Here is a 13,862-nt window from a genome sequence, read left to right on the forward strand (position 1 = left end):
GGGTGTTCTCTAAATTTCCTGAAAAGCACAAGTTGATAGGACACTCGTAGCCACTATGGCGAGTGTTTGTTTGACTGAAGTGACTAGCGAATTCTCAAAATGGCTTCTGTGTTGAATAGGAAAGGAAAGGATAGTTGATTCCAAATGAACCAGTAGCATGTGATTGGACGAACAAAATGTCAATCTTTCAGCCCTGGACACAATGCATGGTGAGGCCAGGCCTCCGTTGCCCACCCATTTTCAGTGATCTGGCCAATCACATATTGGCATGAAAAAAAATGCATTACATTGACTTCTATGAAAAGCTAATTTCCTAGGGGAGGCCTGGCCTCCCTTAATACAAACTGATAGGGAAATCTGGCCTGTTGCTTTACAATTGCAATATTGGGTTTTAGCCATGGGAAAATTTAGATTTATGAACAAAACTAAAATAATATGAATATAAAAAAGAAAAAATATGTTTTTTGTTAAAATAAATAAATAAAATAAATATATTTATTGTTTTTTTTTAATCTCTCTCTTCTCTCAAATTATTGGGGAGGCCAGGCCTCCTCCACCTCTATGGAGGAGCCTCCACTGATATTGCCTCTAACTTTAATATGCAAAATTGGCAATACACTTTTACAGTGCACAACTCTAACATTGTGAATTCTTTGAGAGGTTTGAAAATGTCCAGTGGTAAGCAAACGTTGTTTGACATACAGTAGGCATTATACATAGCTGTAGCAGAGATCAGTGCTGATACCTTGATGGAGAGCAGGATGATATTAGCGTAAGGGCGGTTCAATATCATTTCTGTCTTTTGAGGCTTTCAGCAAATGCAAACATTACACTTAAAACATATTTTGTGATTAATTATCCTCTTTTGTAAATGGCTCAAAATAAGAGGGTGTGATTGATGAAAGTAATGTAATATTATATTGTGGGAGGGGAGGTCACAAAGCACATGATTCATGGTTGTAATACAAGTGCAAGCCTTTGCCCGGTGGACAGCATTGCATCTTACGTGCCTCTGCTCTTCTGAGAGTACAGGATTTAATGCTACAGTGAGCCGTAGCAGTAATCTCTTACTGCAGCCCCCCAGCAATAAGGTCTACCCAAATCTGAGCCACTTCTTCACCGGCCAAAACATTTTATGAATCACAAATAATAAGAGTGTGTCAGAACAATTACATTGAAATACAGGCTGTGGAAAAATACTAGAAGAATTTATTTATGTTCAGGTTTGTGCGAGGCACATAAAAAAAGGCAACAGAGCACAATACTCCGTAAATGTTCATTGTTATATAATGTATAATCAATCAAGCTTCCTTTGGGAGATTAACATTGGTTACATCCAACCAACTGTGCGTTCTGAACCAAGCTATGATCAAGCTCTCAGCAGTACAACCCTGTGCACACCAATTTAAAATTCTTTGGTATCCAAGAGACAAATTTCATACTTACAACCGACACCATTACACATAACCTACACCACTGCCAGTGACAGTTATAGGTTTTTTCCATCGATACATTTCAACACCTTCAAATATCTACTGCTGGGATAGTCAAATATAGCCCTCCCCTCTAATGCAGGACTGATTTAAAATTTAACATACTAGGTGAGTGTAATCTCTGGCCAAATCAGTGACATTGCTAGACTATGGATTATCAGGCAGAAGAGACAACCAACAGGACTAGTGACAATGTGGGGCCCGATTTGAGTGTCCTTGCTCTATTATATAATCAGTGGGGGGCTACGCACTCCCCACATATGTGGAAACCAAAACCATTTGCTCTGCATCCAGTCACCATCTTACCTCCTGTTTCTTGAAGTTCTGGACAAATCCTTCAAACTGTTCATCTTTTGTCTCATCAGCCTTCCCCAACTTTTGCAGCACCTGGGAGATGAAAGAATGATAGAAGTTACTTGTGTGTAAAAATTGCTTTCTCTTATCGACCGCTGTCAAGCCTTGAAAAAAGCCAGGATGTATTCTCACAGCAGGCAGTATTAACCAGCTTAACCCCACTTTAAACCTTCATCTCTGGTCCTGCCCATCTGAAAAAAACTGTGTGTACAGCATACAGTATATACTCTGCGCATTTATTCAAATTCCTCATGAGTAATGAACTCCGATGTCACTGTCAGTGTCTTTTAATTCCCGATATGGCCTGCCAGAAGTGCAAGCGGTGTAATATAGAATCCACCTTGTACATCTCTAAGGAAGAATCATTTGTCTAATGATTAAAAAGTTCTGTGTACCACAGTGGTCCATATAACAGGCAAAGGTTATGCTGGTGTTAACAATGCCGACAGCGGTGTCCCAACACTTGAACGAGTGGGAATTGAATAGGGAATCCTGATGACATTTGCTTGTTACCTCTGTAGTAGTCATTCAGAGTGTGATAAAGAGGCCTCCTGCCACCCATAACAATGACTCTCTATGGCATAAACACAAGTGCGCTTTTTTCCAGCCTTTTTTCCTATCCAGTCAATGCTTTTTAATGAAAAGTTAATTTGGAGCTTGGAAAGTGAGTGGAAACAATGATTTAAATAGCAGATGGAGAGCACCCTGCTGAAAAAAAAAAACAGCTCAAGTTTTTTGGTTTTGAAGTAGCTTGTAGCTGGTTGACCAGTTCAGACCAGCTCTCAGCTTGACATGGTTTAGCTGGTTCACCAGTTCAGACCAGCTCCTAGCTTGACATGGTTTGACCAGCTCAAGCTATGCTTTGAAACAGCTCGTAGCTGGTTTACCAGCCACCAGTTCAGACAAGCTACCAGCACTAGCTGGTTGACCAGCTCATACCCAGCTAGACCAGCTGATGATAAACGTGGCCTTTATCAGTCAATACTGTACCTTCCTAACAAGGCCTTCTGACAAATCGAGAGACATGAGTGCTGTCAACTGCTGCTTAACATATACAATGTAATGCCCTCAAAGAAGACACTTGCTTCTCTGTCTTTCCTTCCCTCTTTCCTCACTGAAATCTGTGTGGGAAACAAGCTCTGTTCTCTGGATCCCAGTGTGCAAATAGACTTTTTCACACTGCAATCTCATGATAATTTCAGTGTGCAGCCATAGGGCTGAAAGAGATCAGATTAAACAGAGACTATACAGTCTGGCAATAGGTCCACTGTGAAAACTCTGTGGCTTTGGGAAATGGTTTGCTTTACACATTTAAACACATTCAAATAGTGCCTGGCACTCTACAAAGGCTAAACAATACAGTCCATAAAAGAAGCTAGAATGTGCGTTTATTTGTATTTCTTTCAGTTTTTTGTTCTATACCAGATACTAAATAATAAAACTGTATTAAGAATAAAACATTTTATGTAATTCACAGGTAGTATTGCTTCATCCGCATGTGACCTTAAACTGATCCCCACAACTCACTATAGCAAGTCAGAGGACAAGAAGGGTACCAGTCACTGATCTGTCAACTGATTTCTTAGCAATCACAGTTGTGCCTCACTTTTGCTTATTTTCCTCTTTCTGCATTGGTGTTTAAAGCCTACCTTGCTGAGGCGTGATTGCATGTGGTACTGTAGTATGGTGGGTTTCACTATGCTGTGACAATGTTTTCATATCATAACATAGTAACAGCTGATGATCCCTCCTGGAGCAATGTAGGGTTAAGCGCCTTGCCCAAGGACCCAACAACTGTGTGTGTCTTATCATGGCTACACCGGGGCTTAAACCACCAACTTTCTGGGTCCCAGTCATAAAAGAAGGCTACCTCCAACTGATAAGAACACGAAATTTAGTAGAGGATGGTTATACAGTGGCTAGATTTAATTTAAATGGATAAAATTGCCATTTTTGCCAATCAACCTACAGCGAATAACCCATAATGAAGTAAAAACATGTTTAGACATTTTTTCAAATTTATTAAAAATCAAAAACTGAAATCGCTTATGAATTTACAATTAAACATAATAAAGTGTACAAAAGTACACATTTCTTCAATGGTGTAGCACACTCAAGGGAATTAGATACCTTTATCTGGTCATTGCAAGCAGCACACAATTATATAAGCAACAGGCATTCTACTTCTTACACTCCAATAATAATGACACGACTATTACAACTACACACGTGCAAGCCTGCCCCGGGCTAAAAAGATGCATTTCAGCAGTCATGAATAAAAAATAACTCCAATAAAAGGTGTTCTCTGGAATAAAAGATGGACAGTGTCTGACATTTAAAAATTGGCCTTTTAAGTTTTTATGCGTGTTTCTCATAAAATAAATTACAGCCACACAGCTTTGTTAAATAGCTCTTTTGAGAGGTTGGAACTGACTGTTGCAATGGAGCAAGATGCAGACACCTGAGTTTTTCACAGACTGATCAAACTAACAACAGAACACAGCTCCAGGTCATGCTCAGTCTAACTTTAGAACAGCACCACTTTCAATCTGTCACTCCATCAATCCACCCATATTTATTCAGTAGCCTGGATTCCAATAACACTTTGTCATGTGACAATTATTTAATCTGCAGAAATACATATTTTATTAGCACTATCATATAAAGCATGATATTACATATGTCATGTTTTGGGCATTTCATCTACCCTATTTCATCCCCCGCCCACAAACAGTATTTTTGGTGATGGCTGAACTATCCAAAAATTGTGATAAGAATTTGATTAAATCCAGTCTGGTTCTGTATTCTTCTGAGGCAGATCTAAACCCAGCAGTCAGAGGGTACCTGGGTGTATTAACCTCCTAAGACCCAACAATTAATTCTACCATGCTGACGCCTATACTGAAAGGGACATTCAATGGAAATAACACACATTTTTCAGAATGTTTCACTGAGACATGTTTTTGTGTCATCCGAGGCAGAAGTATTATTTCTTAGGAGGATATCATCCCCACCATATACAATCACTGTGTGTTAAGAGCCTTTTCCAGCCGGCGTCTGCCAAGTTGCGAGCTGGCATGCTGTTGATTTCGCATATTAGATTGATAGATAGATAACTTTATTCATCCCCCACAGGGGAAACTCATTTGCCACCACACACACAAAATACAAACATTACATTCCCAACACAACAACACTGTAAAAATTCTTATCTCTCATGAGTCATGACTAACAGCTGGAAGCTTCCGTGAATCACTTAAAAATCACAAACATTTGATGGCTGCTGGAACGAAGAGCCTCTGACATGCTCAGTAGAACAGTGAGGTATCACCAATCACTCAAAAAATTAACTTAAAAACTCCATAATGGGTGGCCTTCATAAAACAAGACCGTCTGCAGCTTGGCCCTTATTCTCTTTTCAAGAGTGACCTCGAGTGAATCTGGGATCATGCCAATCACAGACTCAGCCTTTTTGATCAGTGTAAAAAAGGACACTAGCTAAGATCCCCTGATAGAAGACAAGTAGTTTCCTCCTACTATCAAAGAAGAATAATCTTGAATGTGCCTTCTTGAATAAATCTTTCTCCAGTTTAATTTATCGTCCAGGTGGACGCCAAGATAATTGTATGACTGCACAATTTATATTTAAGGATCCTTAACCAACAGCATGGTGCGTGGTGTAGTGGGTGTGCCCCTCGCTTGACTTTGGGAAAAAGCCACGCACCTCGCTAGGTGACTGCGCCAATGCGCCATGCAGAGTTGATTCTGGAAAATATGGCCCATAGTGTCAGATTACCTGGGTTAAATGTCTCACCTGTGTCCTCCTCATGGTCTGTAAATAATACACATTTTTCTGCCCCCCCCGCCCCCTTCATTTAACAAGAACAACCCACTGCGCTTCTAAACAATACTGTAGAAGCATTCTTGATACTCTTGATAGGTGTCACATATTCACAATATGCCTGAGAAGAACACATCCTGCCATCCTGTCCATTCAGTTGACTCTCTCATCAGACAAGACAATCACAGTGCAGATGGATCTCAGTAAACTATAAACACCGGGGTCACAGTGAAAAATAACAGCTGGCACTACACACTCTTCAAAAATACACCTTGGCCACTGAAGCAAATGTTGAAAAACGAGCCTCATTGTTCAGGCTACTCCCTCCTCAGAGAGCCATAACGCTGAGATGTATAACAACATAAAACTGCCGAACACACTCTGAACAGCAATGGTCAATGAGAACAACCCATGGGACACATTAGTGGCACTGAAGGTGCCAAAACCTGTTTTATACTCAGGAGGAGATTGCAATCGTAATGTATTGTTTCAACAAGGAATAAATACAGCAAATTGAAAGAAGCATTGTAAACTAAAGCCGGGACTTTATCAGAAGAAGGAGAATCATGTGGTTGTATGGCCCTTTACACGATCTGGAGTTGGATTGACTGAATTCAGTAATTAGCGGGGAGGCTGTAGCAACATGTTGAAACGGCCACTGCAAAAGCCCTCAAAAAAAGCTTAACAGTCTCAGTCCCATCATGTCAAAGCCAATTCCAAGCCAATTTGTTTCACTCTGATTTGGTCATTATTCATTGGATCACATTCTTCAGATTGTTTTTGTGATCATAATTTTATTCATTTTTTCATACGTAGAGTACATACACACATATAACCTTTCAGATTGTTTCTGAATAATGCAGTGGAGTTATCTCTTCAAGAACGTGCAGAACTACAAACTACGATCATGCATGCATTCTCCCTTCTCTTGCAAGTTTGTGTAACTTGAGCACAGCAATTGTGATTAAAAAAGGGTGAACTACTAACGGAAAACATGTTGAATGAGGTGTGATTGTTCTATTCAATAACCAATTCACAATCAAGCACAATCTGCATCAACTTCAGCGTTTTGTTTCTATAACTATTATGAAACATGTTTCTGCCCCCAGAACTGCTGCTCACTGGATATTTTTAGTTTTTTGCACCATTCTCTGCAAACCCAAAAAGAGTCTGATGTGCATGAGAATCCCAGGAGATCAACAGTTTCTGAGATACTCAAACTACCTTGTCTGGCACCAACAATCATTCCATGTTAAAGTCATATGGATCACATTTCTTCCACATTCTGACATTTGGTCTGAAAAACAGCTGAAGCTCTTGACCAGGTCTGCATGCTTTTATGCATTTAGTTGCTGCCAGATTGGCTGATTAAATATTTGCATTAATAAGCTGGTGTACTGCTCTACCTAATAAAGTTGTGTGTGCAAACATTAGCAAACTTAGCTCTAGACATCTATTGCTTTTCTGGTGGCCTGACTATGAAATTAATTTAAGATTTTTGAAAACTGTGTCCTTTCAATGCAATGAGAGAAATATTCACAGTTTGGTCGACATAGAGTGCATTTGTGAAGACTTCGGAAAACTTAAACCCAATATCAAAGAATGCTCGTTGGCAAAACTGTAAACTGTGTATGCTTTCTTGAAGCGACATTAACCAATTTCTCACCATTTAGTTCACTGTAAATAATTAGCAATGTAAATGGTGCCATTTTTAACAGCTAGAATAGACCAAATGATTAATACTGGCTACGTCACACACAAAATGTATTACATTTAAGACATGCAAATAATATGTATATTAGAGAAATATGAATTTGGCACCTCTAGACTGTATAATCTCCTGAAAATGGGGTTATATTTATATTTAATGCGTGCCATTCTGTGAATCAAATAACAAAGTAATAATTTAACAAATTACACAAACATGCATGTGTGAGTATGTGCGTGCGTGTGCGTGCATGCGTATGTGATTGTGTGTGTATGTGTTTGTTGCACGTGTGGGTGTGCATGAGTTGCGCATGTGTGTGCGTGTGTGTGTGTGTGTGCTGCGCGCACATGTGTTTGTCCATGTGTGCATCTGTACAATCCTGTAAGCCTGTGTGTATGTTTGTGGGGCAGACACAGAGGGAAATCGAGCCTTGTTTTGTCCACTGCTGATGTGAATTGGGTCATGCAAAGCTCCCTGGAAAACAATTCTGCACCATGCAGCCAGCTGTCACAGAGTCCTTTTCTTGCTTGTTCTAATCGTTAAAAGTCTAAGTCCAGATCTCGAACACACACTCTCCTCTACAGACAGAAAATGCTGTATGGTAGATGATGTATTATAGATTACAGGCACCCTGAAGCACTGCAGTTAATGAATACTCTAAATGCAATCTTTAGACTTGTTCTACAACCGTGTGTGAAATTACCCTGTGTGAAATTATCATTATTCATTATAAGAATTATTTGTTATGTTCCTGACGGACAATTGTATTGTTACTATATTAAGCACTTTGTAAAACCTGGCAGGATACTATTTAAGAAGCTACAAAATTACTGCTGGAAAATTACTACTGAGAGTGAGAGCAGTCAGACAGGCAGAGCAAATATGGTAGTTTGTATGGCATGCTTCATGTTTGGAGGACGGCTAAGTTGCATGACGTTATACTTTTGGAGTTTCGGTTGTCATATGTCTCTTGGAGTGATGGGTGCATTTACACTTGTAAGAATCCGAATACGCATAAAATACCCTATCTCGAATACGTCTCAGACCACCACCTGAAGTGGTTTGGAAGATGGGGCTTTCAGTTTATTTCTGGGTTGTGATTGGTTCATGCTGTCAGACACAACACAATTTTTGACTTGTATAAAGTGTTCACTGTTTGAATAATTCCTTCAAAATTGAAAGTTCAGGGTAAATGAAAAGTACTTCAGGAGTAGTAAACATGAGCAAATTGCCTGACTTGACCCCTTAAATGACCAAAATATACTCCATTTTACCTTTCATTCACACGTTTTCTGAAAACACAAAAGCAACAGACCGATACATACTGTAACCAGCCGTAACCCAGACAAAGCATCCATCAGAGAATTCTGCTGGTCCATCTGCTAACTGTGGAGGAGGCACATTAATCCAGGTCATGAGGCATAGGACAGCCCGGACACGGAAGGATATCTCCCTCGGCTTGTTAGTGGACGAGGCAAACGCCGCTGGCATTTCTCATATCAGTTGCCTGGAATTAGTTTTCCCATCTGAAGGTTAGAAATTCATCTGACTGGATTTACACCATGGCCAAAGCACTGTGATATTATAGAAAGAATGTGTCTGTCAAGGAGGACCTCCTGTTGATGGAAAATGTGTCGCAGTGGGATGTCTGGCTCTGCTTGACGTATGAGAGTAGTTGAAGTTGTTCTCATAAACCACAAATCTGTATTACTACACTGGATAAAACTGTTATGTCTTACCCCAAGAGCAAAGAAAAACTAAAGTACAGAAAGTTGTTCCTTTCCATATGACAGCAATAATCCAGCATATTATAGTTTCTATCTTGTTTAAGCTTCTTTATTAGCTTGTACTAGGTGTGTATTTATAAGAAAGATACAGTTAGCCTATACACCTATAGACCTGTAAAACAGCTTCTTAATTCAAATATTTAATCAGCCAATCATGTGGCAGCAGCTAAATGCATAAAAGCACACAGACGTGATCAAGAGGTTCAGCTGTTTTTCAGACCAAATGTCAGAATGGGGAAGAAATGTGATCTAAGTGACTTTGACCGTGGAATGACTTGGATCTCAGAAACTGCTGATCTCCTGGGATTTCCCCGCACAACAGTCTCCAGAGTTTGCAGAGAATGGTGCAAAAAACAAAAAACATCCAGTGAGCAGCAGTTCTGCAGGCAGAAAAGCGTTGTTAATGACAAAGGTCAGAGGAGAAGGGCCAGACTGGTCAAAGCTCACAGGAAGGCAAATGCATTACAACAGTGTTATGCAGAAGAGCATCTCTCAACACAAAATGTGTCAAACCTCAAGGTGGATTGGCTTCAGCAGCAGAAGACTTAAGTCTAAAAAAGAAGTCTAATGAATACCTAATAAAGTGAGAAGTGAAATGTTTTTGTCATGAGTATATCACAGGGGGTTTATTCAATGAATAATAAACAAAAATGAATAAAGAAAAAAAAAAGTTCCTCCCCCTAATCCTATGAAAATTATGTTACTGTGGTGAATGGATTTATATGCCCTCCAAAAATTGACACACATCTACATTCACAGCATTTCTAGCTTTCTGGCTGGGGCTGCTTTATACTAGCCTGTACACTGTAAAACCCAGGACGGAAGTGGCCTTTATTTCTCGATGCATTTCTACTGGAAAATCTCATTGCTCATCATGTTTTCCGAACACTGCATTTGCATGACGGATAATAATCTCCATGCAAAATATGGTCGTAATGATGGTCGAAGTTCTTTCTACAAAAATAGTAATATTGTGCTGGCTACAGTACTCTGAGCATTTTTATACTGAAATCAATAATGGATAGAAAAATGATAAGGAGATTTGTCCAAGGCTGACATCATTCAAAGTACACTGACCAGCTGCAGCACACTGGGGAACTGGGCGACTCATCAATAGCTTCACTGCTTATAATGGCCAAGATGATGGAAGCCTTTTTTCTAGGCCGTCTTGCCAGGAAGCGGATTGCCTCTCAGCTTTCGATGACAGCAGAACAATAGAAGAAGAGGTTGATACCGACATCAAGACGTCAGATATCTGACCAGCCAAATACAGTACATGACCTCAAACTGCAATGAGCTCATAAGCCTGGGCTGAGAGGCAATCTGCAGTTACAGATGACATGGTACAGCATTCAAAGCACAAAGATATCTCCTGAATATGACATTCCCCCCCACCACAATTTGTTCTCCTAAAATGGGGGGACTACATATAAAAAGAGATGCAATTCCTACATGGATCACCCAATATGGATGTACATACCCTGAAATTTTAATGTCATATTCATTGTTTCAATCAAAGCTTACGTCAATAATTGTGAAGGGTATTGCGTATATTTTCCAAGGGTGCCAATAATTCTGGACGTGACTGCATATGATGTATTTCCTTCAGTTACATTGGTCCCTTGACCTCAGTCCACCTCTAGCACCGTAAAAGAAACTGAAATGTAAAATTGTTTTCAAAACGACCAGTTGAATATGGCACTGATTTGTGGATGCCACCTGCTTCAATGGCCTTCAATGATCTCTTTTCCTGGCTATGATTGCTGAGAGATATCTTAGAAAGCCCTGGTATTGCCTGTGCTTTGATGTAGTCAGAGCTATGAAGTTATATAACTGGACAAAAACAACTGTATAGAATACACTAGGAGAGTAAATTCAGTATCTCTACCAAGGGTTCATTAAACTACAAATGATTGACATACTGTGGAGTAAGAGTTACAAGGTGTGAAGCTATTGACACAGGAATCCTTTACTTAAGTTCACCTGTTGCACATAAAGTAGTCATACATTTAAATGATGTCTCTTCTTCAGTACCTGTGGGATTCCAGCACTCTGTGGTTTGAACAGAATCATTTGAATGGTGCGCGAGCAAGCTTAATTAAGGGTTCAAAAAGGGGGGAGTCCATTTTGTGGGCTATTCTGAAAACCACCCTGTCAATTACTTGGGCTCAATCTGCCTGATTTAGTGTGGCAGTGGGGATGGCTCTAATGACAGCTTTGGGGGATGAAGCCAGTAACTGATGCTGGCTGGTTAAAACCAGAGCTCATGTATGATTGATAAGGAAGTCTGGGTTCCTCCAGGCAGAGTATAAAATACCCTATATAAAGTCTCTCTCTTTCCCTCTGTCTACCTCTCTCGCTCTTCTCTCTCCTCCCGGCTATTCCCTCCCTCTCTCCTTCCCCCTCTTCTCTCACGCTCATGTTGTCACTGAAAGCAGTCCTGACAATATAGGCAACTGAGATTCAACCAGGCAGAACAAGCCCCAGTGTCACATCTGGCCAGATACGCAGATGCTGAGCTTGTGTCAGTAGGCTGAAGCAGCATGAAAATTTAACTTAACGTTATGGGGTTTGCTGTTTTCTCAGGCTGGAACAAGCACACTGCTAATATGATTGAATGAGTGCAGCCCGTGATATTTGGACAGTGACACAATTTTTGTTGTTTTGGCCCTGTGCTCCAGCACATTGGATTTGAAATGAAGCAATACAATATGCAGACTGCATGGCAATGACCACAAACACACTGCTAAAGTTTTTCAGGGCCAAAAAGCAGAATGGTCTTCACTGGAAAATCAATCACCCATCTGACTCCAATTCAACATGTGTTTCACTTGTTCACAAACAAGACTGAAGTCAACAATCTCCCTAAACAAACAGGAACTGAAGAGGGTTGCAGTACAGGGCTGGCAGAGCATCACCAGGGAAGATATCCAGCATCTGGTGGTGTCTATGTGTCGCATGCTTCAGGCAGTTATAGAATACAAAGAATTTGCAACCAAGTACTACGACTACTTTATTTAAGATTATGTAAAATAATGGAGGACTGTGTATACAGTGGGGCAAAAAAGTATTTAGTCAGCCACCAATTGTGCAAGTTCTCCCACTTAAAAATATGAGAGAGGCCTGTCATTTTCATCATAGGTACACTTCAACTATGAGAGACAGAATGGGGGGAAAGAATCCAGGAAATCACATTGTAGGATTTTTAATGAATTAATTGGTAAATTCCTCGGTAAAATAAGTATTTGGTCACCTAAAAAACACGCAAGATTTCTGGCTCTCACAGACCTGTAACTTCTTCTTGAAGAGGCTCCTCTGTCCTCCACTCATTACCTGTATTAATGGCACCTGTTTGAACTCGTTATCAGTATAAAAGACACCTGTCCACAACCTCAAACAGTCACACTCCAAACTCCACTATGGCCAAGACCAAAGAGCTGTCAAAGGACACCAGACACAAAATTGTAGACCTGCACCAGGCTGGGAAGCCTGAATCTGCAATAGGTAAGCAGCTTGGTGTGAAGAAATCAACTGTGGGAGCAATTATTAGAAAATGGAAGACATACAAGACCACTGATAATCTCCCTCGATCTGGGGCTCCACGCAAGATCTCACCCCGTGGGGTCAAAATGATCACAAGAACGGTGAGCAAAAATCCCAGAACCACACGGGGGGACCTAGTGAATGACCTGCAGAGAGCTGGGACCAAAGTAACAAAGGCTACCATCAGTAACACACTACGCCGCCAGGGACTCAAATCCTGCAGTGCCAGACGTGTCCAGGCCCGTCTGAAGTTTGCTAGAGAGCATTTGGATGATCCAGAAGAGGATTGGGAGAATGTCATATGGTCAGATGAAACCAAAATAGAACTTTTTGGTAAAAACTCAACTTGTCGTGTTTGGAGGAGAAAGAATGCTGAGTTGCATCCAAAGAACACCATACCTACTGTGAAGCATGGGGGTGGAAACATCATGCTTTGGGGCTGTTTTTCTGCAAAGGGACCAGGACGACTGATCCGTGTAAAGGAAAGAATGAATGGGGCCATGTATCGTGAGATTTTGAGTGAAAACCTCCTTCCATCAGCAAGGGCATTGAAGATGAAACGTGGCTGGGTCTTTCAGCATGACAATGATCCCAAACACACCACCTGGGCAAGGAAGGAGTGGCTTCGTAAGAAGCATTTCAAGGTCCTGGAGTGGCCTAGCCAGTCTCCAGATCTCAACCCCATAGAAAATCTTTGGAGGGAGTTGAAAGTCCGTGTTGCCCAGCGACAGCCCCAAAACATCACTGCTCTAGAGGAGATCTGCATGGAGGAATGGGCCAAAATACCAGCAACAGTGTGTGAAAACCTTGTGAAGACTTACAGAAAACGTTTGACCTCTGTCATTGCCAACAAAGGGTATATAACAAAGTATTGAGATTAACTTTTGTTATTGACCAAATACTTATTTTCCACCATAATTTGCAAATAAATTCTTTAAAAATCAGACAATGTGATTTTCTGGATTTTTTTTCTTCTCATTTTGTCTCTCATAGTTGAGGTATACCTGTAATGAAAATGACAGGCCTCTCATCTTTTTAAGTGGGAGAACTTGCACAATTGGTGGCTGACTAAATACTTTTTTGCCCCACTGTAAGTCAATTTAGGGGTGGTTGGTGAGTTAGCATATGCTTTTCGT

General features: G+C 40.5%; 1 protein-coding gene across 2 annotated transcripts in view; it reads right to left on the reverse strand.

Annotated features, from left to right (window-relative positions):
* Positions 1-13,862, reverse strand: part of amph (amphiphysin) — a 109,518-nt gene that overhangs the window by 84,466 nt on the left and 11,190 nt on the right. For both annotated transcript variants that reach the window (XM_061240746.1, XM_061240745.1), the window contains exon 2: positions 1,800-1,880. In XM_061240746.1, the coding sequence (XP_061096730.1) occupies positions 1,800-1,880 (81 nt within the window). The remainder of the gene's footprint in view (positions 1-1,799; positions 1,881-13,862) is intronic.

This window comes from Conger conger, chromosome 4 (genome assembly GCF_963514075.1).
Source record: "Conger conger chromosome 4, fConCon1.1, whole genome shotgun sequence".
NCBI classification, from domain to species: domain Eukaryota; kingdom Metazoa; phylum Chordata; class Actinopteri; order Anguilliformes; family Congridae; genus Conger; species Conger conger.